Below are 23646 nucleotides of genomic sequence, written 5' to 3' on the forward strand. Positions count from 1 at the left end.
TGTAGACCTTCACAGAATCAAAGTTCTCATTCTCCCAGACCTGGGATCTTATCTCTATTCCTGGTATTGCCAACTTCTGCTTCTTCTCTTATGCTCACTCTAATCCAAGTCAACCCCAGACCTTGCCTAGAGCTCAGCAATAAACTTCTAACTCATCTCCTGTTCCATTTGTCCCTGAAATCCAGTCTCTACACATTATCTTAAAGCCTGCATAACGGGATAGCATTATCGAAACCGCCTGAAAGGATTCCCATTGTGCTACACTAACACCCACACATTCCCTCCATGGCCTAGCCAGCTGTAGTCAATTAAGCCTTCACCACCCCATCCTGCTGCTTCCACTCCTACAACATTGTAGCCACCAGCTTCCTGGCCATTTCCCAAATAAACCATCAGCATGCATTTGTTTCTTTCTTGGTAAAGCAAAACCTGTAATCATTATCTTGTTTCCTTTCTGTCTTTTAAAATTAGTCTCCTCACCAGAATCCAAGGCCAATGAGGCTACAGCACACATAGCACGCAGCACAAGCACAGAGCTTCATATAAGCATCAAGCATGTGTAGAGGGAATGATGAACTAGGAGGACTCCAAAACTCAGAGTAGGGCTCAAAACACGAGAAGCACCATGAGCCCTGGACCTGGGCGGAATCTTGCAAACAGGAATCACGTCACACATTTATACACCTGGAAACCCAAAATCAATTGAAAGAGGAATGATGCATTAAGCAAATTAATCCACTTCCTGAATTTTGCATCCAACACTCTTTGTCAAATGCAGCAAAGCTCTGAGCCTCAAGTTAGCGTTTTCCAACTGGAACTATATATTCTCCATCTGGTGCTTGTTCTCGGGATCAAGTGCGACAATCTGGGCCTGGACTTACTGTCATCTACTTAAGCTGATGCTTCTCTTTCCTAACCTAAACCTGGCCCTGAACCTTATTTTCTGACTCTCCTTCCCTCCTATGTACCTTCCTTTTGCAAACAGCCATGGCCCCATAAACCATATCTCTCAAGTGCCACCAGGAAAAATGTGATGCTGAACTCTGGGTCAGAGTCTTACATCTGCTACAGAATTCTTAATCTGGACTCCTATGCTGTTCATCTACCTTTCCTCAAGCCACCTGGAGTCCTATCTCCAGGTTACACTTATCTGTCAGGTTCCCACTTCTCCACATATTTAAAAAGCATCCTTCAAGATCTTACAACTATGCAAAGATAAACAAATGTGTGCTGTACCTTTGTAGAAAGAAAGAGGATTAAAAGATGAAATAGTAAAATATCTACATGGAACCATAAAAGTATTTACAATGGCCAGCTTCTTATACTCCATATGGTCTAGGCAGAACTCTTCTTCCTAGAGGCCCCTGAACTGTTTTCCCAAAACCTACACAAAAAGCAAGAGGTAGAGTGTGCCCCCTGTATTTGTTTACCCTGGAAATCGCTGATCACAGCAGGCAGCTGTCCTGTCAGATCTGGTTGTTGATGCTCAGCTTCCCTTTAGCCACTCTGTTACATACTGGAAACATATGGGCAAACTGATATCTGCCAGAAGATGGGGTGTGGGAGCTAATAAAAAGATCATCCTGAGTCAAACCTGAGGGCAAATCATAAATACTTGTTACCAAGAACATAAACTCAATAGCGATTTATTGTGTGAATAAATGAATAAGCAAAGAAAAAAAGGGTATTTGCTTATTCCTCTCCACCTTATAAAAGAAAAGGCTATTTGTTTAAATTTATGATAGATGCTAACGTCTAGGATTGACTCATCATTTTTACCGTGATATTTCTTCTAAATAAAGTCTCTCTTTATCTAAGCCTGGGCTAATTTTTCCTTGATAGAATACCTAGAAGAGGAGCTGGGGAAATAGTTAAGTTTGGTAAGTGCCTTCATTATAAACACAAGGACCTGAGTTCAAGGCCAAGAATTCATGGTAAGAAAAAATAATAATAAAGATAAGTTGTGCTTGTATGTGCTTGTAAGCTCAGCTCTAGGAAGGTGGAGTCAAATGACCCCTGAGGTTCCCTGGCCAGCCATCCTAACTTCCTTGGTAAGCACTAAACCAGGGAGAGACCCTGTTTCACAAAGGACAGTGGCACCTGGAGAATGATATCCAAGATTGTCCTTTGAGCTTCACTTGCACAAACATAAGCACATACATGCTCACATACACACGCATTTCCCACACCCCCACACATGTACATGCACACACACATGAACACTTAGACAATTTATGTAGCTGAAAGGCAGAGGGGGTAAATATCAATAAAGGCTTCCAGGAAATAACCAAGAATGGAAGAACAAAAGGGTGTTAACCAGGCCAACACAGGGCAGAAAGGTGATGAGCATGAATCTCATGCTATGCTGCTGTAGGCTGAGGACATCACCAGAACCACAACCTCTGATCTATGCTTCATGTCTGTGTGGAATTCTGTTCCCTTCATACACATGGCATTTCCCAAATCTGTCACCCCTCCTGTTTCCTTGCCTGCTCCAGACCTAATCTTCTATATGCACACACGCTACTTCTTTCAGATGTGAGGTTCTCACCACCACCAGTTAGTCACATACACCCTAATCAAACTTCAGCATCTCCAACACCCAAGAGATCCAGCTGTATATCCATAGAGACAAACACACTCTCAGTTTTTCCATGGCTTCAGTCACATCTCACTCTGGCTTAGAATAAATTCTCACACTCCAGAAAGATCCATGATTTAAAAGGACACAAAGTTTACACATTTTATAAGAAAGTTTGACTAAGAACCCTACTAGGTCAGAAGCCTGGTCAGTTTCATTAACACTGCATTCCTACCATCCAGAACAATGCCCCACTACATACTGGGTACTCGAATATTTGTGGAAAGACATGTCACATCAGCTTTCATAAATAGTTCCATTTGACACAGAGTTTCCGCAGGCAATAACACCAAGCAACAATTTCAAGGAGAACACAGTGATTGCTCTCCATGATATCCAATACAAAAGACTGGCAGTGTACTCCAAACATCCCTCTTTCCCTTAATAGCCCATTACATGCATGCCAGCCATGATACATGATTCAAATGTGACTCCAGAGTCACATGGCTGTGTATGCCACTGCCTAGGAGGTGGGTATGAGCTGCTATAAGAGGCAGCATTTTCCCCTCACTGTTACAACTGCCAAAAGATATGTTTAAATCATTAGTCGAGATCCCTTTCCTGACCAAGCCTCTTCCCAGAGCTGTTAACAAGAAACCAAATGTGCTGACTTGCAGACCATGTTCTCACCCTCCCCTGTTTTCCCATCATGCAGCCCCCAGGGAGTCATGAAAGAGCTTTGGATAGGCAGCAGTGAACGCAGCCAGGAAAGAGGACCGTGGTCTATTAGACATGCAGATGCTGAAGAAGAGCCCACACGACACAGTCCTGCCAAGGGACATAACCCTTGAAATAACTGGCACCTAGTTCAATCAACTGTTCTTCTTACAGCCTTCTGGTTTTACTATTCTTGAGCCATTTATTTTTAAGGAAACTGTAATTGTTGCTTAGTTGAGACATTATGAAGGAAACTGGGAAAACACACTTCTAATTCTCAGGCCAACTCTTTTAAAGTCTATAAAAATGACATAAATGGAGTCTGCTGTTGCTTCATTTCTGCAGAAGGGTGTTTATATTATGTGCTTCTCTCAACACTGTAAAGTACAGATTGCACCTTAAAGCTCTCAGCTACTGCGAGAGTTTCCGAGCAAAATGCCTTTAACGTAGAAATGTCTTCACAAAGGAAACTAAAGGAATGTGATTTCTTCGGGGCTAAGCAAAGAGGGAAGCACACTTCTTGCCCTGACCTAGGCATTCGGTTCTAATGGAATAGCTCATCTGACTACCAAGACTGGCCTCTCAGGGGAGCACAGGCGATTGGAAACCCAGGCAAAGGACAAATGCAAATATGGGCCCTGTTCAAACAGGACTCCATCAATCTGAGTTCAATCAGTAACTGTATTCGGTGCCATTGATTAAATTGTGCTCTCCCTCCCCCCCCCCCCCAAAAAAAGAAACTCTTAAGGCTTGGTATTTCTGAGTGTGACCGGATTTATAAAAGGGCCACTGTAGATTTAATTAATCAAATTAAAATGAAGTCATACTGAGGCAAGATGAGTCCCTCATCCAATATCACAGAGGTCACAGTGACACTGGAAAACATCAAGAAATGGCAGATAGTTGTTAATATACTGCTAAAGGAGAAGCATGGGGGAGTTGGGGGTCTTGCTAAAACATTTTCATCTGGAACATCCAGCCTCTTAGAACCGCTAAACAACGTAATTGTGTTCTTTAAATATACCTGATTTGTAGTATTTTGTTACAGCATCCTGAGGTACCTAATGCAGTTGGCAATACGAGTTGGGTAACAAGAAAAGGTAACTTCGGAGATCATACTTCTAATGTGACAGAGCCTGGCCTTTTCTAATTATTTAGAAAGGAATCTCTGAGAGAATTAGACTAGAGTCTAAGGGCGAATTCTTTTATTCTGTAGAATTCATGCCTGTTCGTTCACAGTGTCCTAACTATGAAGATGAAGCTGAAAGGACAGCAAGTTAGGCAAGATCAGAACCCTGGTGCATACTAGAGGTCAGGAACAGTAGAAGTCCCGCTTGGTGGTTTCATGCCATCAGACCTTATCCACTGGGTAGAGCAGATGATCAGATGCTGCCGCCCAGGTGAAAGCTGGCACAGAATAAGTGCTGCATCGTGGTCCAAGTCTGGAAAACCAGAGTGTAGGAACAGATCCAGCAGTCAAGTCAAGGGTAGGACACTGCAAGTTTGCAATAACAGCGAAGGGCCCAGGGTTCACTCCTGATGAAAGGGTGCCCATTCAGTGATACAGTTTCAAACCTGACAACTTAAGGTTTGAGACTAAATTTTAACCTTTGTCCCTGGCTCACTCTCAGAAACTGAGCAAAATTGAAATTTCTGGCAAGGGCACGGGTGATATTAGGACAAAAGGACTATGACTTGCACATTAGAACAAGTCTAACATTGATGGCCTAGGAGACAATACTTCTGAGTAGTTGCCAGTAGATTAAACAAACATGATATTATTGTGAGACACTACTAGTGTATTAGACATATCAACGACTCCACAAACATGTATTACATTACAAAGTTGGCATAGTCAGCATTTCTTTTTTTTCTTTTTTTTTTTTTTTTTGAGGCTTTATGTCAGAAAATTTCTTCTGCTGAAGTTATTTAAAGTAACTCCCATGATACTGTGCGGCCTTTGAGTTTGGGACCTACCAATCACTTTCCTGAGGTCCTGACAAGTATTTTTGTTATGTGAACTGAGAGATACCTTCTCATAGACGTGTTGCTCTTGGATTTGGCTTCTAAATGATGCCACCACCGAGGCACTGTTCATAATCTAAATTTTTGTTTGCTTGTGTACATGTGTTTCTCTGACTCATAACAGCAGGGACCTGCTAGACAACACTGTGGTCCACCTCTTTGTCCTCACAACTGACACAAATATAGCCTAATACATGGTGGGTACACTAGCGATGCTAGCTGACACTTAGTATTTAGAAGGGTGAGAAAGAAAGACGAGCATGCAGATTTGGTGTACCAATGATGACATAATTAATTCATGTATTCAACTATATGCTAGCTCTATCTTAGGTAATGTATTTGTCATGCTAAGTCAGTACCAGGAACACTGCCTCATGCATACTGAGCAAACAGTATACAGACTCAGAAATAAGTCCATTGCCAAGCCCCAGGATTCTAACAGAATGCAAACTGAGGCCTGGTAAGATGGCATGCACTTGTGATCCCAGTAGTCAGAAGACTGAGACAGGAGGGTTGTGAGTTTGAATCCAGTATGGAGTATATAACAGGCCCTGTCTCAGTAACAATGATAATAACAGATGCTTGTCCACTACTTAACCTCCCACTTATATATGATCTCATGCAATCCTCAGACAGTTGTTATCTTCATTCTACAGATAAGGCAGTTAGACAACAACACAATGAAGTTAGCAAAAGTCCCATTGACAAAATGGAAACTCAAGCTTAGCCAGCAGAAGCTCTGAACCACTGCCCAGCATTACCTGGCTAATGGATGAGAGTCAGGATGAGCCCAAGGCACAGGGTTTAGTGTTTCTTAACACCAAGGAAAAAGTAACCTAATGGTGCAGAAGCCCTTCAAGGTTCCCTTATAGTTAGACATGAGCTAATAAGATGCATAAGCTATTATTGGAGTCACCTTTGCCTTTCAATTCCCAGAACCTGAGCAAGTCCAACCTCTAGGACTACATGAAGAGTCCAACCACAAATGTGATGACAACAGCCATTAAATAGAAACTCATCAGGCATGACAAGATGACAGGCAGCTTGCTAGGTACCGGGTGGTCTTCCACTCAGGAAAACACACTTGGGTGAAGCAAACACAGGAACAAATCAGCATTCTGATCAGAACGGTGAGCAGTGGCTCACCGTGATGCCCGGCGACTCACAGGAGCAATGTAGCAAACTTGTAAAGAATTTTAGAACTGTTAAAGTGGCTGCAGAGTTGACACAAGAAAAGACAATTATCAGATGGATAATAAGTAACACCGAGTATCTGAGAGTGACAAAAAGAAGACTTGGGGCAGAATACTTGCTGGGATATCCCTGGAGAACTAGCAAAGAGACAGGAGGGGGCATGTGGTCAGGAGCCACCCAGAATCCCCCTCCCTGGTCCCTCAGGCAGAACTGCTACACAGTTAGTTTGGATGCAATAGCAAGTCAAGGAAAGCCCTCTCTACTCAAATCCTAAATATGGACAATGGTGCCTGTCATCTTTCTGATCTATCTACTATTGTTTACTGAAAACTTAACTACAGCTTTTGAATTACAGGTCTTAAAGCATATGTTTGGATGCTGTTTGCCAGTTCACATTAACAGCTGTTATTGATACTTGGCAGTTACTAAGCCCTAAATATTAGGAACGGCCAGAGAGAAGAACAGCTTTGAAATGATACTCTATTTGATCAGTCAGGTTCTGCAGTGATGGTTAAAATCATATACACTTTCTTTGGATCCCACCAAAGCTTCTGCAGTATTGCTGCACCTGCAGCTCCAATTTGCGATTTCCTCAGCCCTCCTTTGAAGTTATTTTTGCCAATTACCTGGTGTTAATATTAATTAAATGTGATTTGCAACTTGAAATGTAGTGTTATCAATGGAACTCAGCTGCATGAATATAAAGTAAAATTTTCAATTGAATTAAAATGTTTCCTTTCATTCATAGTATTTTAGAACATTAATACTTTTGTCAAATTGATTTTTGCCTGCTGGAAGTCATTTTTCCAAAGCAATGAACATCTGAGGGGGGAAATATTCTTTATGTATGCTTTTCTTTCTGTCATTGAAAATGCTTTAAGTCTTAAAACTGAATCTGTTTTTTGTTCATAAAAATTTGGTTCCTGTTTATAACCTAAGGGGGGAAATGCTTTCTTCTAAAACAATATACTAAGCTAAGAAATATGATCAGTGGGCACTTGTCAATTCTATATTAGGAATAAAATTTTCCATTAATGCTTGATCCTCATCAAAAAATAAATCACACTCAAATTTAGGGGGCAAGTAACAGTCATTTTGCATACCAAAATTAATTAATTAAATGGTGCGTTCCATTATTGAGACAGAAATTGCCAACTCTCTTCACAGTCCTTTCTAACACTGAGATTTTAAGATTCTGAACACATGTCAGGCAATAGTAAGGAATGTCCAACACTGGCAAATTAAAAGAAAAGTCACATACAGTAGAAGGTTTGACAGATTTGGGTCTATCCCGCCGCTTGTAATATACGCAGTGACGACTTGAAGCCTTGTCATCTTCGATAAGTCATTCATAAACATGATGACTGATTAAAGGAGGTGTTCGTGTCGCCTCACTGTGAAAATCCACAATGAAAAGATATCATGCTTTCACAGAATCCTTTTATCTCCAAAGATAAAGCCTTAGTGTCCTTGCCCTTTATAATGATAGTAGTAGCATTAACATTTATTATCCTGTCTTCCTTTAAAAATGGTATAATAAGGTAAGACAAAAAAGTGAAAGAAACTGTCTAAAGACCGAAGGAAGTCATTTATTGAGTCAGGAGCTACAAGCCCGACAGTTTGTGATGGAAAGGCATGAGCAAATATCATCAACCCCTTTATTACAGTATCAGTGAAACCTTGTATTGAATAATTAAAACAAGACAAATAGAGGAGTGTGATTCCAGCAATCGAGGGTATGTAACATGGATGAAGAATAAGTCTGAACCCAGGAGCAACTGAGCCATTCCCTTTCCTCAAACCAAAAGAGACCAAAGGGGGAAATAAAAATAAATTAGGCTAGAAGTCACACTCTGAGAGTTGATAATTTTCTAGGTGTTATATATATTTTTAAAAAGACAATTTTTGAAACTGCACAAAGCAAAATAGTGGAACAGCCAGTGTACAGTCATATTTACAGTGTCCCTGCCAATCCTTCTGGAAGCTCTCGGCAACCCAAGCCAGGGATAGCTAGACACTGGGATCCCACACATACCTGCTTTAGTCTGTAATCTTAGATTATATAGTAAACCATCCTATCCTTGTAACCAAGTAATCAAGACCAGAAGAGTAGGATTGCATAAAATGCCAAAGAAACATCTGAATTAGCTGTATTATAGGCATCTCTATTAACTAAATTCTGTCTAGCCAGCACCCTTTACATGTTTCTTGCTAATCTGTTCTTCTGGCCTGCCTCCCACTCTTGTCTCTGGATGCCATCTCTCTGAGACAGTCACAATTATACCCTGTGGTGCACTGAATCATGCCTACAAAGATATGCCGAAATCCTCACCTCAGTAACTCAAAAGAGACCATTTGGAAATAGATACAATGCAAACATAATAGTCATAATGAGCTCATTAGAGTAAGGTGGTCCTATCCAATATGGCTGCATCTCTTTGACAAAAAAAGACAAAGACACCTACAACAAGATAGAAAGTGGCTATGTGATTTTAGAGGTAGACACTGAGGTGATGTGTCTTCAAGCTAAGGAAGATAGAGGAATGCTGGCACAGCTCAGAAGATCCAAGGGAAGGAAGTGAGATTCTCCTCTGAGATATCAGAAATAGCACAGCCCTGAACCCACCTAGGTTTCAGGTTTCTGGATATCAAAGATGAGAAGCAGTGAGCATCATCTTAAATCACCCAGACTGTTCTTTGTCCTGGTACTTCTGAGAAGATAATTCATCTCTGTAGATCATACATCATGGGTCTCTGTAACTGCACAACACACTTTCCATTATGCTCACTAGTTAGAGTTCCTCTTCTCTTTTGAAAAACTATGCATAATCCTTGAATTAAAAAAAATACTCAAAGAAAATATCTGAAAGTTTGCTCTAACGAAAACTTTCTTCAAAAGGGACTAAGCCCTCCATGGCCACCAACACACCAAGAAGAGAGAGGACTGCCCCAGTCTTTGCTTCCTGATAGTATATGGAACCATCGTTCTCATGAAACCTCTGGCCAGGAGTCTATCCTCAGCTTCCTTTGTTTCTCACTTTCTCCATGTTCTGCCTCAGCACCCACAGTTCCTCCTCAGCTATGATTTTGTGAGACTGGCCTTCAGGGTTGGCATGTTGCCTCCTGATTAGCTAGTCCAGTGTTCCTGCTGTTCTTCCCCATAAAAGGTCTCCACTGTGACTGAAGCAGTGTGTTCCTGACTGAACTCATGCTCCCCACTCCACGTCAGTCTTCCCACTATGGTTCTGTGACTGTACTTGCCTTCTCTGAACCACGCAGCTACAGAATTTTGTAGTCAACTATAACTTTTTTCTCAGCAACATCTCTCATGTCTGTCTACTTTTTTTACTTCTACTGTCTCAGCTTCCTTTTCAACCAAGACTGATACTGCAGAGAGCCCTTGTTTAGTCTCCCATCCCTCACTTATTTACTCATCCTGATTGATTTCCTCAGCCCTCAGAAATTTTGGACATTATTTAGAACACCAAGGATAAAAAAAAAATCTTAAGACTTACAGTACTAAGATATGTATCACTGTCTGGTTTACAGTTCTGTTTCTCATACCTCATCATATACTACACTCTAGTCAAACTGTGCTTTGTGAACTTATATTGCTTTAGAGTTTCATTTGTTATTTTTTGAGTTTCTCCTGTAAAAGAGATAGCCAAGATATGACCAGGATGACACTAAGACAGATAAAATATCAAATATTTACTTTATCAAATACCTCCTCTATCTCCTTCACAGGGATACTGCCCAGAGATAGCCATCATCAGCGCCTGTTCATGACTACCATTTACATATAATCTTAATTCTCCCAAATTCACCAAGACTACTTCCAGAAACTCAGATTCTGTTAAAATGCAAAACACTCTAATTAAACCAGACGTGCAATGTATCACTAAATGGATTTTTATTTTGCTATAATCCCATTATGATCTACCTGAATTAATCAGAGCTAAAATATAGGATACCTCAACTTACACTGAAATTTCTTAGCAATCAGTGTTGCTGAGGAGAGAAGCTCAGAACAGAACATGGGATTTTTTTTAAAAAATTGAGTAAATACAAACATTGAGTTGACTGAATACATAATTTTATTAATGGCAGATATTCCAAGAACTGAATATATCTCTCCTCTCTCTCTCTCTCTCTCTCTCTCTCTCTCTCTCTCTCTCTCTCTCTCTCTCTGTCAAGACACTGAAATTTCTAAATTGATACTAGTAACATGGTGACAGAAATTCTATCAGTGATTCAGTACGAGTGGTAAATGTTACAAGCTAATGAATTTTCATTAGAGTCATCAGATAATTCCAGAATGGGTTAAGTTGCTACTATTCACCATTCCCATTAATATCATTGTCATGTGAAAGGTTGAATTTTCAGCTATTTTTGTTCTAGATAAAATCTTTGTCATTAAAATGAGGGATGATTCTGATATTTAATATATTCCATGGCAGACTCTGGCGTGATACTAATTTGGCCTTTTCAGCATTCTGCATATTAAGTGACAATCCATCCCTCCCCCATTCCCCAGATAAGTGAGAACTGAAATAGAATGGACAACCAATCAAGTCACAGAATACTGAAAGGATCAACACAGGAAAAAAATGTGTTGCTCTAATCAGGAGCATACATGAGGTGCTAAAATTATTTTCTCCCATACTAATGACTAAAAAGAAACAGCAATAATGAATGGCACCACCTGAGTCTTCTTATGTGACAGTGTTATAGTAATATATCCTAAAAAGAAAATCAAGTATTTCTTATTTTAGTCAATAAAATAAAATAAAATCACACTCTCACTTAACTTTTAGAACAATACATTACATCAGATTCTACAATAGGCAAATTATGTCCTTATTGAATTTTTCATAGTAATCTGTTCCATGCACACAAAATGTGCCCCAGCATTGAAGAATGCCCAGAGTCACTGCAGAAAACTTATTTCAATACATACTCTATTATTTTCCTCCACATGTTGAATTATCACTCTGGTAAGAACCGACATCAGCTGCTTGAATAATGTATTAACCCTGCTTCCAGAAGCTATTGTTTTCATCTGAATGGGCATTTCCTTTAAGGATAAACACGGGACTTTTTTCCAAGAAAATAATATAATTTAAAGTTTAATGGAAGCTTTTGAATCACCTATACAGCTATAATGATATAACTTAAAATTCCCAAAAGCCAAGATTACAGTATCACAGACATGTTGGCATGAACACTTGTCCAATTAAATCCATTAACCCCATCTGCTCTCTAGACTCATCTCTCTCTACAGTTTCTGCCACAATGCAGCCATAGAACACATGTTAAATATAAAATGTCCTGAGCGTAATAAATTTCCTGTCCTATTACATCCAGAAGAAAGGTTTCAGGTATCTACGACCCTCAGGTGAAAATTGTTCCAGGTAATTATAGTAAAATCTCAGTCATTTCCATGATCTTCTTCTGAACTGAAACTTCCAACCATTCACTGATCAACATAATTTCCTTCTGGAAGTTGAAAATGGCTCCAAGATAGTGGAGGCACTTTAGTACTTCTACAACATCATGATTACCAATACACAAAAAAATTCTCTTTAATAAAATGAAATTAAAGTGCCAATGAAATATCTCCTTCCACCTGCTAAGTTCTATCAATGACTATCAGTAGGACTTATTTTGTGTGCTGCTTCCTGTTGTCGCTCTGGTGTGGGTTTCCCTGAGAAGTAGGATGGATTTACAGCCTCACAGGTAACATACAAGTTGGTGAGATAGCTACAGAGGCTTGAAAAGCTCTTTGAAGACATTCTAGGACCAAGCTTGCTAGCACTTTCCCCTAACTAAGTTTTCACAGTTTTCCCTTCATCACACTGTAAGCTCTAGACTTTTATATACAAATGAAAAATAGAAAAAGTCAAATATGGCAATAAGAGTATGACTTAGGACTACCCCTGGGGACTGAGCTAATATTGCTTTAAGATGATTATAAGCACTGATCCCTCTAGTGCTCCATGTTAAATTCCACTGACTTTTTTTTAATTTGATGACTTGCTAATGTAAACTTATATCTAGAACAATCAAACAGTATGTCATTTATTCAAATTCACTGTGGCTCTAAGGTGCCTGCAAACTCCCTCATCAATACAGACAACTCAAAATATGTTCACTGAAGTTGGGATCTCTACTGCTCAAATTAGAAGCTTGCAAGAAATAAGAACAATAAGCCCATCTACAATCTTGCTTCCCCATACAGAGGACAGCCTGGGTCACACATTTGTGAGAGCCCTAACATCTCATAGACAATAGACAGCACTTGGATGTGTCCAAGTACAGCCTGTCACCTCCAAATACATTCAATCAACTAGTAAATACATGCTCACCAATCTCCCTTGAGATCTGGGTGAAGGCCTCAACACCACTCTCTCCATAGTTTCCCTCGGAAGCCAATGTTGACACATAATTCCATCCCAGGGCCGTCACAATGTCCACCATGGCTTGAGCTTGGTAGGAGTCAGGCGGGACCACCCGAGAAAAGAAGTCATACCTGGTGTTGTCACTCAGCTCTGGGGCTGTGGATGCATAGCTAATTTGAGGTATCTGCAAAACAAATGAGAGGTCATTTCAATTCATGTTGTGTCTGGTACATTGATAGAGTATCATAAGAGACTAAATGGTCAAAGCTGTAGTAGAAACCTAGATGTGTCCACCTGAAGGCAAAATATGGTTTTAGGACCGCCAATTTAATTAGAAATAATTCCCTACTAGTCCACAGGCTTCACTTCTTTTGAAGCACAGACACATAGACACTGAGAAACAATTTAGCTTTGCCTCAAGTTCCTTTGTGTCGAAGGCCAAAGGAAAACATTTCATGCTTTTTGTTGCTGCTTTTTCATTCTGCACATGATTGTTCTAGTGTAGAAATGAAAGAGAAATGAAGCTATAGTACAAACATACATCAGAGAAGGTCACCTCAGAAATTCTCTTTGGCTTTAACACATAAAGGGTATGTGGGAATTTACTGTGAGGGTATTTTTTTTGAGGGTGGGGTTGCTGTTGTTCTTTTGCTTTTTGTTTTTTGTTTTGTTTATGTTTTTGACACTTGATACTACTTAAATTTTGAAATTATAATTTTGATAAATTAAATTATCAAAATTTATTTTTTGATATAGGCTCTCAACTATGTAACTCTGGCTATCCTAGATTCACTTATATAGCTCAGGCTAGCCTTGACCCATAGAGATCTGCCTGCCTCTGCCTCCCAAGTGCTGCAATTAAAGGCTTGTGTCACCATACCTAGCTGTAAATTATTTTAAATACATATTTTTTTCTATTCCCCTCACTGATTATTGGTATAGTCATTGAATAGCACAATAATATTTGCAACTAGTGAACTGTGTATCTTCTAATAAAAATATATTTCCAACTCATTAAAAATCATCATCTAGAAAAAGTATCTGGATCATAAATTCCTTAGGAAAACAGAATGTTTTCTGACACCAACAGGATAAATTTCCACAGAGTTTTTAAATGAGAATCCTGTGTCATTCCTCAGTGGTCTGAGAGTACACTATGTACTCGAACATCTCATCACTCTTAAGTCATCATCCTAGGGTGTGGGCATAAATTGAGAGGTCAAAATGACTCCAAGAGACCCTAATTCAGGTGGTTTCTTGAAAATACAGCTTAACTCATACATAGAACAACTTCATTCACCGTAAGATCCTACAGTTAACAAAATGTCTATGCCAGCACCCCCAGTACTTCCATACCCTCAAATGAAATCCCTGCTGGCAATTGAAGTGAGAATTTAGTGAAGTCTTGGGCTCAAAGGGGATGTCAGAAGAGTTATTCTGACTTGCCACAAGAGGTTGCACATCCCAGGGCCTAATGGTCATTCACCAGTCTCTAACCAGTTGATTTCCTAACCATTTCTGACATTTTTAAGGTCACTCAACATCTGGATAAGCCCTCTACATCTGTAGAACCCCACTCCATATCGGTGCCCAGTGAAGCAACAGTAAGACACAAAGGCTTTACTCACAGACTCAGAAGCAAAGCAAGTGCTGGGAGCTGTCCAAGTTCTGAAAGACCAGTTGTGCCCTGCACAACCTGGCTCCAACTTTCCACCTATTTCAGCAGTGGTAGTGACTGCTCAGGTCAGCCCCTTTACTAAAGTCTCCCTGGTTCTCTTCTGGTGGGGATCATGTTAACTTACTTGACACTGTGTGCCATAACAACTGTCTGAGCCTCCTCCTGCTGCCCTTTGCTCTCTCGTCTAGACATACCAGCCCTGTCTTGACAGGCAGATGTCTCGATTAGGCTCTGTGCCTTTGTAGTATGTGACTACTCAGCAAGACACTTCTCCAAATCTCAAAGCATGGCAGCCTTGGCCTTCTTCAACTTCTTTTCTTGCTTCTAGAAAACCTGAAGAAGAGATGCTGGCCACTCAGTGAGCTCTTCCCATGTCCTGTACTAGATAAAAACAATTCCCAAAAATCAACCCCATATGCATTTCTATATTCTAATTTTTAAAAAATATTCAGCAGATTAAGACTGAAGGGGGAAGAAGACCCATACCTCCTCCTGCCCAGGGTTCTGCAACCTGGGCAGGGAGGAGAAAACATGAGCACCGTTAAGACTGAACACAGGCCCTGCACCTCACCTGAGCAGCACGGTAGAGCTGACCTTGTTGATGGCTCATGGGTGAGCCACCAGAGAATATGAGCAGGAGATCTGGACCTGCTCCTCATCTTCCAGATGGTGGCATGAGCAAGGGAGAGAATGCCCATCTCCTACCCCTCGCCACCTGTGGCAGGTGGGAAAGCTGGCCCTGAGATCACAGGACTGAGGGAGCTGGCCCTGCCTCTCACCAACTGCAACACTCAGAAGAGTGGCCCCTGAACCTTGCCTGGGCAACACAGTAGAGCTGGCCCTGGTGGTGTAGGTGTGAGTGAGTGGGCTCTGAGGGAATGAGAGCAGGAGAACCAGCTCCACTGCTTGCTGCTTATGGACTAGGGTGAGCTAGCTGCTAGCTGGGGGAGTTGCTGGAGAGCTCATCCTGGTGGTGAGGAGGAGGGAAAGCTGATGGGCTGACCAACCCAGCAACCACCCAGACCCAGAGCCAGGGCTATGAGTTGAACCATCCCAACATCTGCCCCATCTATGATCTGTTGGGGCACATGAAGGGATTGGTCCTGCAGACCTAAAGCAGCAAGATCTCCATGACACAGGACAACAGAAGGATATCCAAGAGGAGTCCCAGTGAGGACCCAGTATCAGCAGTGTAACAGAAACCAGAGGCCTTGAACCAGACCAATAATTTGTTGCAATGAACACTTGCAAGTAAAGATGTACGGACTAAAGGGTTTACTGTGAAACTCATTTCGACACACTACAGCTTCCATGACAAGATTTTTCTTTTCTTTCATTTCTTTTTTTTCTTTTCTTTTAAATTTTATTTCGTTTTATCTTGGGGGGGGGGGGGGTTTCAAGGGCAGAGAGTGGACGAGAAGTGATGAGGAGATGAATGAGATCAGGATACCTAATGTGAAATCCACAAAGAATCAATAAGAGGTTAAACAAGAAAAAAAGATTCAGCAGTCTGACCCAGGGTATATTGTGCTGGTGTGGGTGTAGGTATGGGTAGGTAGGTGAGTATATGTGGGTGAGTAAGTGGACGAGAATTCTGTAAGGACTTCTACAGCACTGTAGCATCTTCTTGCCCTATTTGAAAACATAGCCTTCCCACTTCCTCAGCTTCTCAGAGTCCAGCAGTAAAATGTCTTGCACAACCCCCACCCTGCTTGTAATAATGAGCCGCCCCTTTCTAAAAATGAGCACAAAGTGTGAAAATTGAGTGTTTGAAACCAAAGCTAATTATCTCAAATGACTACCTTCAGTCAGTCACTTCCAGGGCTGTTTAATTAGCAGTCAGCATCATGTTTAGGATTAATTAAACAGGTGTAAAGGGTATATAAAATAAAAGTGCAGCTAGGAAATGGTTGTTTGATTAATCCAGTAATGGGCTTTCTCCCCAATGTCTTGAAGAGTTTACTCTTTGGAGATCGATGTGTGAAGAAGTAATGTGCAAGTACGTGTTTGCAATTTCGTTTGTTCAATTCTTCTGTGTTGCAGTCTACAATAACATCATGGTAGAGTGATAGTATTTCAAGCCAACTTTTCAAACTGTCATGAAGTCACATCCTATTTTTACTTCATTTGCCATAAACCACTAAGCATTGGCTCATTAAGCTTTTTAATTTCTATGCCAGCATCCCCAATATTACCACTACCCTCGAATTACACCCCTACTAGCAACTGAAGTGAAATTTTATTAAAGGCCTAGGCTGTTTCTTTTTCTTTTTGTTGTGTCAGATCCATCCTAACTAGCCCCTTAACCCTCGGGCATTTATCTATCAGAAACAACAATATAAAGGTGCTGGGTGGGGGAGAGAAGTGGAGGGGGGAAGGAGGAAAACCAAAGAAAATGTATCAACAAAAGGAGGCATTAAGGAAAGCATTGCTCATCACTCACTTATCCTTCTAAAGAACTAATGTCCTTTACGGTGTCAAGCCCCATTGACAATTTTAAGGATAAAATCTACACTCCCATCTGCTCGGGATACCAATCAGCTCTGCTCATCCACCCTCCCTCCTGTTATATTCCATCCATAGCAGAAGGAGATGGAGGACAGATCCAGACTTCGTTCTGGTCTTGCTCCCCTGACCTGCTGCTGTGCCTCCTTTGGACCAAACTCAATTGGAGTTAGAAACAGAAAACCCAGGTGGTCGACACCTGCACCCTTGCTCACAGGTGCACCACAGTGCAGGGAGAGTGTGTTCCTCTGCCTGCTGATGTACAGACCGCCAACGTCATGCCCTCCACAGGAATCCTCCTCTGGCTCTGTCAAGCAGCGGTCCTCACTCCCTCAGCGCCTCTCATCTGAAATTAGAATCCTGACTGGTGGCTGGTTTATGATGCTCCCAGAAGTTAGCTCTTTATTTATTTGATATCTACAATACTTGATATATCAAGTATTCAATAAATATTTAGAGGTAACTGACTAATCCACCCATGACAGGAAATTTGGCATTGCCTCCTGCCGCATTCTGCTACAGTATGACAAGGATCTTCTCCATCTGCCCATCAACGCTCCCCACCCTTCTGTGTCTCCTGTGTCTAAGAGGATGCTCTTTATTACTCTATCACCTGGGTTTCCTGTTTCTAGCTTCCAACTGAATTTGGTCCAAAGAAGACACAGGAGTAAGAAAGGGGAGCAAGACCAGACAGAGGTCAAGACCTACTCCTCCAGTTCCTTCCTCCAATAACAAGGTGGTCTCTACCTGAGCCTCAGCTGTAGCTCTTTCGGGCTCTAATGGACATCCTCAACTCTGACCCTTGCAGTTCTACTTGCTATTGCCCATCCCTGAGAACCCCGTCGTCCAGTGGTAGTTCCTGTATCCCTGCCCACACCTTATAAATAGCCTTTATATTAACCTCTCTCCCGTCATTTCTCCAGGACTCCAGAAGCCTGGCTATTTTGACTGATGCAGCCCTATGACATGTATTTGTACCCCCACCCTCTGTCCTACCCTAACCTCTTGGTCCTCCATCCACTTTCCCTTTCAACACTCTGTGCTGCTGTCTTCAACCAACTTTTTCCTTTTTTCTCTCTTTCAACTCCTAAAGGCATCAAATTGCATATTTGAAAACACCTGTCATCTTGCTTTCCTTCATTTCTCATTTTCTTTGTGCTGAGGTTTCATAAGACTATAATGTATGCTTAAAATAAGGCCTCTTCCATTACCCAAATAAAGCATATTTGAGGCAATTAATTATACAACACAAGACTCATCACAAGACCCTCCCTTTAAAAAAGCCTTCAGCTTCCACTTTTCTGTTAACTGCCATTCCCACCACCAATCCCATGCTTTTGGGAAGTTACAGAACAAACGTTTCCTATCCAGTTGTCTGTTTCTTCGTCCTCTCCCCAGCAGACAGGAAACTAAGCCTGAGGACAGAGGTCTACACTTGCTGGACAAGAGTGCATAACAAGCTCTTTGTTCACAGACTTCCTCATCCCAGGATTCCTTTCTGCATGTGGGTAGGACCTCTCTTCCTTATGCAGAAGCCCATCCTCCTCCTTGCTATATAACTCTGGTAACCATATGTGTGAAAGGGGGACAGAAGCCCGCACTGCTGGTTACATTTACAGGACTTCAAAATCTGCCCAGAGGGCAAAAGTAGGTCCCAAGGTTGAGAGGCGATACTGGAGTAGGAGGTACTATTTTGGCCTCAGGCCCAAGCTGGCTTCTCTGCAATCTAGTTCTTAAGAGATAGCCATGTGTCTTGGGAGCTATTTGGTGCTTGCCTGGCTGTTAATAAAGCTAATTACTTGATCTACATTTAACTAACTAGTCTGCAAATCTTAGACTTATACACCCTAAAAAGGGATTCCACATTTGACTTGTAGCCTCTAAAGGCTACAATAGGAATGTGTGTGTGTGTGTGTGTGTGTGTGTGTGTGTGTGTGTGTGTGTGTGTGTAAAATAGACTTCTGGCTCTTTTCTACTTTTGCTAGACGGACTCTCTAGGCGCTTGACCACTCAAAACTGAACTACACATTCCAGCCTTCTTTGCAGTGGTGAACAGAATCTCTGAAAATGTCCCTGGAGGGACCAGGCATGCCTTCCCCATCTTTTATCCCTGGAATTCAAACATAAAAAGGTTATAGCTCCATGGGTTATCACAGATAGTACCCAAGCAAAGATGGAATAAAAGGCATTCTCTAGACCAGATCACTGTGATGCCTAGACTCCTGTAACTCTGGCTGTTTGCTGTTTCCATTCTTTCCTTCTTCAAATCCGTACTACATCAACAACCAAAGTGCTCTTCTAAAATAGAAAAGCAATATAAAAATCTTGTTCACACTCTCAGTCATTTTCCTTTCCCTTTGATCTTAGAATAAAGCATAAACTTCTTAGCACAGGGTCCTACAAGCTGGCATCTGCTCCTCTTCCCCCTTGCTCACCTGACCCAACCATAAAGCCCTTCTTTCAACTCATGGACCAGGAAATTCCCTTTTTCTCATTCATCATAGCACTCCACATGTCTTCCTTTTCCTCTCTGGATTTCCTTATCCTTCAGCCTCTGCTCAGTTGTTTCTTCCTGAAACAGAACCCCCTCTTGGATTCACCCCCATTTTCTGTGTCTTTCCACCTCCAGTTACTACCTCATCACCCTATACATTTCCTTCCGTGCTGTTATCACAACTTGTGTGTATATATTCTGTTTCCTCTAATAACAGACTCTTAAAAAGGCATTTGCTGTGGTGTTTATAGATGTTATATGAGTACATAGTACTCATAGTATGTAACACATAGTAAAAGGTCAATAAATATTAATGGAAAAAGAAAACCTCAAGGGTCACTCATCCTTTCATTCATGTATACCAACATTGAATGATTTTTCTACAATACTATTTCAGTAGAAAGTTGCCAATTTTCAAATTATTTATTAATCAAAGTTCTGCTCAGATGGTACATCTACCAATCAGCGTGAGATCATCTGTGTTACCAGGCAGAAGTGATAGAATTCCGATTCAAATCAACTAAGTGCATTTCAGTTGTGTCCTGTGCATGCTCACAGCAGGGAAGTATATCCTTGTCAGTCAACTCTTTGGGGTGCTAGAAATGGCAGCAATAACTTCAGAAACATCTTGGGGAACACTTTGGAAGCCCATGGACTTCAATCTGACACTGAATAAAAATTACACTTATAATCAAAAACCCCTTCTAATTTACTGTTTCCTGTAGACTGATAATTCAAGACAGATGTAAAGCTGCTTAGACCTCCTACAAACTGTGTTGCTCCCCCATTGCCTTTACTGAGTCTATTTACATCACCAAAGGGTGAGATTGGGAGTAACTGAGACTTGTAGTCTTGCTGGTCCCAAATGGGCAAAGTTTCAGTTCCCTATAAAGGTTTCTCAGTGGTTATACATCAAAATATTATTGAAATCTTGATGTTTCCCTTATCTGTTCAAATGGCATGAGTCCTGCCTGATTTCCATACTTTCTGATTTGCTCACAATCTCATGGAAGCCAAACCTACCTGAAAACAACTTTGTTTATTCATTAATTGTTACATTTGGTGGGGCAGGTTAGTGAGGAGTTCTTTGTGTTGTTTAATAACATCATTGGTTTTTCCCAGTGAGAGAACAGCTTGAAACTCCACTCTTCCCCTAGGAGGTAGCGCTTGCCTGAGCATTTCTTCAGTGATGGTGGCCTTAGCAACAGTGGCCATCACAACGATTGCTTCCTGCCACCCATCCTTAGGATGGATTTGTTGCAGCTGCAAAACTGGGGACCAGAAAAAGCATAATGACTGTTGTAGCCATTAACTTTGTCTGTTCAGACTTCATTGCTCTGTAGTATTAAATCTACTTGTGCTTCTGGCAAGACATGAGTGTATAATCAGAAATTAGATAAGAGTGAGGAGTCAGGGCTGGGAGTCAATGCCCAGCACTGGTTCCTCTCTCCTAACACTGCCTTAAGCTTTCATGCTCCTCTCAGCTTCATGAAAATCACATAAAGAGAGGGTGAGGACAGGAAAAAAAAAGTAAAACAAAATGCTAATAAAATAAGGAAAGGTGGTGAGTGTACCAATTTTGCATTCAAAATTATGATTCCTTTCCCAAATCAAGACCTACTCAATACAAGTTTGTCCACTTCTTAAGCGTCCAGCTCCAAGTCAATGCCAAATGTGAAATATTCATCCCTGTCTTTCTGCTCAATTGAGTTCCCATACTTGACTCTCAAGGAGGACTCATCACTGGGTTTTAATACATGATAGAGACTAGCAAAATAAAGCCAGGAAGCCTATTGAAATGAGAAATTGTTGGGCCCAGGGACAGCAAGAGAGGTTTCATCCTGTATTGTACTGCATTTTTATTCTCTCCTCTACATCAGCTCACTCTGACTAAGTGAAGGTTTATATCTGCACCCACACTAAAAGGGCCTATATTTATTAGCACAGCAAATACAATCCTGCATTAGGAAGTTTAAGGTTATAAGTTTTATTCATTATTGGCTAAAATGCAGCCTACACCCTCCACTAGAGAATCCTATTCACAATGCATAGCACTGCTAACAAAACCAACCAGTGAGGGGAAAGGCAAGGCCAGTCCACTGCTCGATAAATCATTCAAAGATGGCTTGTGACTAAGGATGAACTTGAAACTTCAACAGTAAACGAGAAAACGCATCATATCATAGGCACTACACCTTCTTCAAAACCCAAAGAGCGTGGTTTTTGTCTCCATGTGCCTCTGAAACTGTAAATATGATTACACTTGTGGTCATTTGTTGGCTTCTAATAATCCATTTGGCGGGTCTGTTGAAATGTAAGACGATCACATTTACTCTTCTATTTTTTAAGGATATTGTGTGATTTGAGGAATGAAACAAAGTAAAAAGCACACTGGAATTCAAACAACTCTTCTAAATACAGGAATTTTCAAGGTCGCAGCAGTATGGAAAGGGTAGAGTGGGAAGCCATAACACCTTAGGACCTAGGGCATGGTGACTGCCATACATGAGCTCTATAGGCCAAGGGAAGGACCAGTCACAGACATCAGAAGACCATAAGAGCAGAAGCTATCTTGAGAAAAACAATGACTTCTTGGGAGTCACAGAGCCAGCAACTGACAAATTCATAAAGAAATTACATCAGGACTCCTCCCACATCAACCTCCTATGGGGTCCCACACAGAACCCACAGGAAGCTAGAGAGCATTTGACTTCTAACCTGCCTATTTAAAATGGAAAAACAAGCAATCCACAAACATGAAAGAATTTACATATAAACAACCACAATTATGTCCTGTATGATTAATAATGCTGTTTTTTGTACATCTACTAATTACATTTTACAATGAGAAAGCATAACAGCTCCTAAGGGAAGGAGCAACTATAATCTATCAAGTCTCTAGCAGTGCGAAGATTTTTAAGCCTAGCTGTTCTATATACGTGTTCATCTCAATGTTTTAACAAGTAGGATTAAACCTTACTTAATATAGGGACTTCACTGTTACAAATAACTTTATATTTTGTCTCATTTAAATCTTCTCCTGGTCATGAATTTTCTTCTTTTCTGATTTCTCCACAATTCACTATCCTGTGACTTCTAGAAAATTATTACCAGTGCAAATTCAATACTACACACAAGTTTAAAAGTTTAATTCAGTAAAACCCTTCTCCCTCTACCAAACATAATATTTTTATGAATTATTTGTGGATTCCATACAATGCATCTCGATCACACTCATTTCTCATTCCTCCCAAGTGCACCCTCCCACAAGTATGCCCTCACCCCCCTCCAAAAAAAAACCAAGATCAATTTGTGTTGCCCATATACTCACTGGAGCATGGTCAACTCCCAGTGGCCCGCCCTTTAAAGATAACTGAGCTTTTTCCCACCCCCACCAGAACTATCAACTGTGGAGAGCTACACTTCAACGTCTTTATCACAGTTTTTAAGGACTGTCTTCAAAGAGCTTCCTGTCTGGACTCTTTGGGGGTGGGAGGTTGGTGGAGGGTCTGTCGCAGAAGCCTTTAGTGTCTCTCATTCTCAGTGATGAATCTGCACTCATCAATACCGATGCAAAAGAAGCTTCCTTGCCCATAGCAGCTAGCCAAGCATTTCTTTTGATCAGTGTTAAAGTAAATTTCTGAATGACTACTTTTGGTCTTTTAATAATTTATCCAACAAATCTGCTCATACTAGGCGCCAGGCACTGAGACAACCTGAGGCGGTAAGAAACAAGCAGTCCTCCCATCTGAAGGAGCACATGGAAGTGATTCTTCCATCTCCAAAGATAGGCATTATGTAAACAATGATCCAAATAAGTACTCAGTCATAATGAGTGCTACTATGTATCCCAGGGTCTCTTCCCTGATCTGGGGGACAAAGTATGCTTCCTTGATGAAGTGACATTAAGATAATACATGAAAAAAGGGGGAAAGGGAGCTTAGACTAAACCCCACTAGGGTGGCTTCATATTCATCTATCTTTCAGACGTGTAAACACCCAAATTGTAGAAGTAGAGAAGAGGCCCAGGCAAGTGACAGTTACTTAAGTT

At 41.0% G+C, this 23646-nt stretch overlaps 1 protein-coding gene across 2 annotated transcripts in view; it reads right to left on the minus strand.

Moving 5' to 3' along the window:
• Positions 1–23646, minus strand: part of Grm8 (glutamate metabotropic receptor 8) — a 771171-nt gene that overhangs the window by 615793 nt on the left and 131732 nt on the right. For both annotated transcript variants that reach the window (XM_059257445.1, XM_059257446.1), the window contains exon 2: positions 12886–13102. In XM_059257445.1, coding sequence (XP_059113428.1) covers positions 12886–13102 — 217 coding nt within the window. The remainder of the gene's footprint in view (positions 1–12885; positions 13103–23646) is intronic.

This window comes from Peromyscus eremicus, chromosome 3 (assembly GCF_949786415.1).
Source record: "Peromyscus eremicus chromosome 3, PerEre_H2_v1, whole genome shotgun sequence".
Classification (NCBI taxonomy): domain Eukaryota; kingdom Metazoa; phylum Chordata; class Mammalia; order Rodentia; family Cricetidae; genus Peromyscus; species Peromyscus eremicus.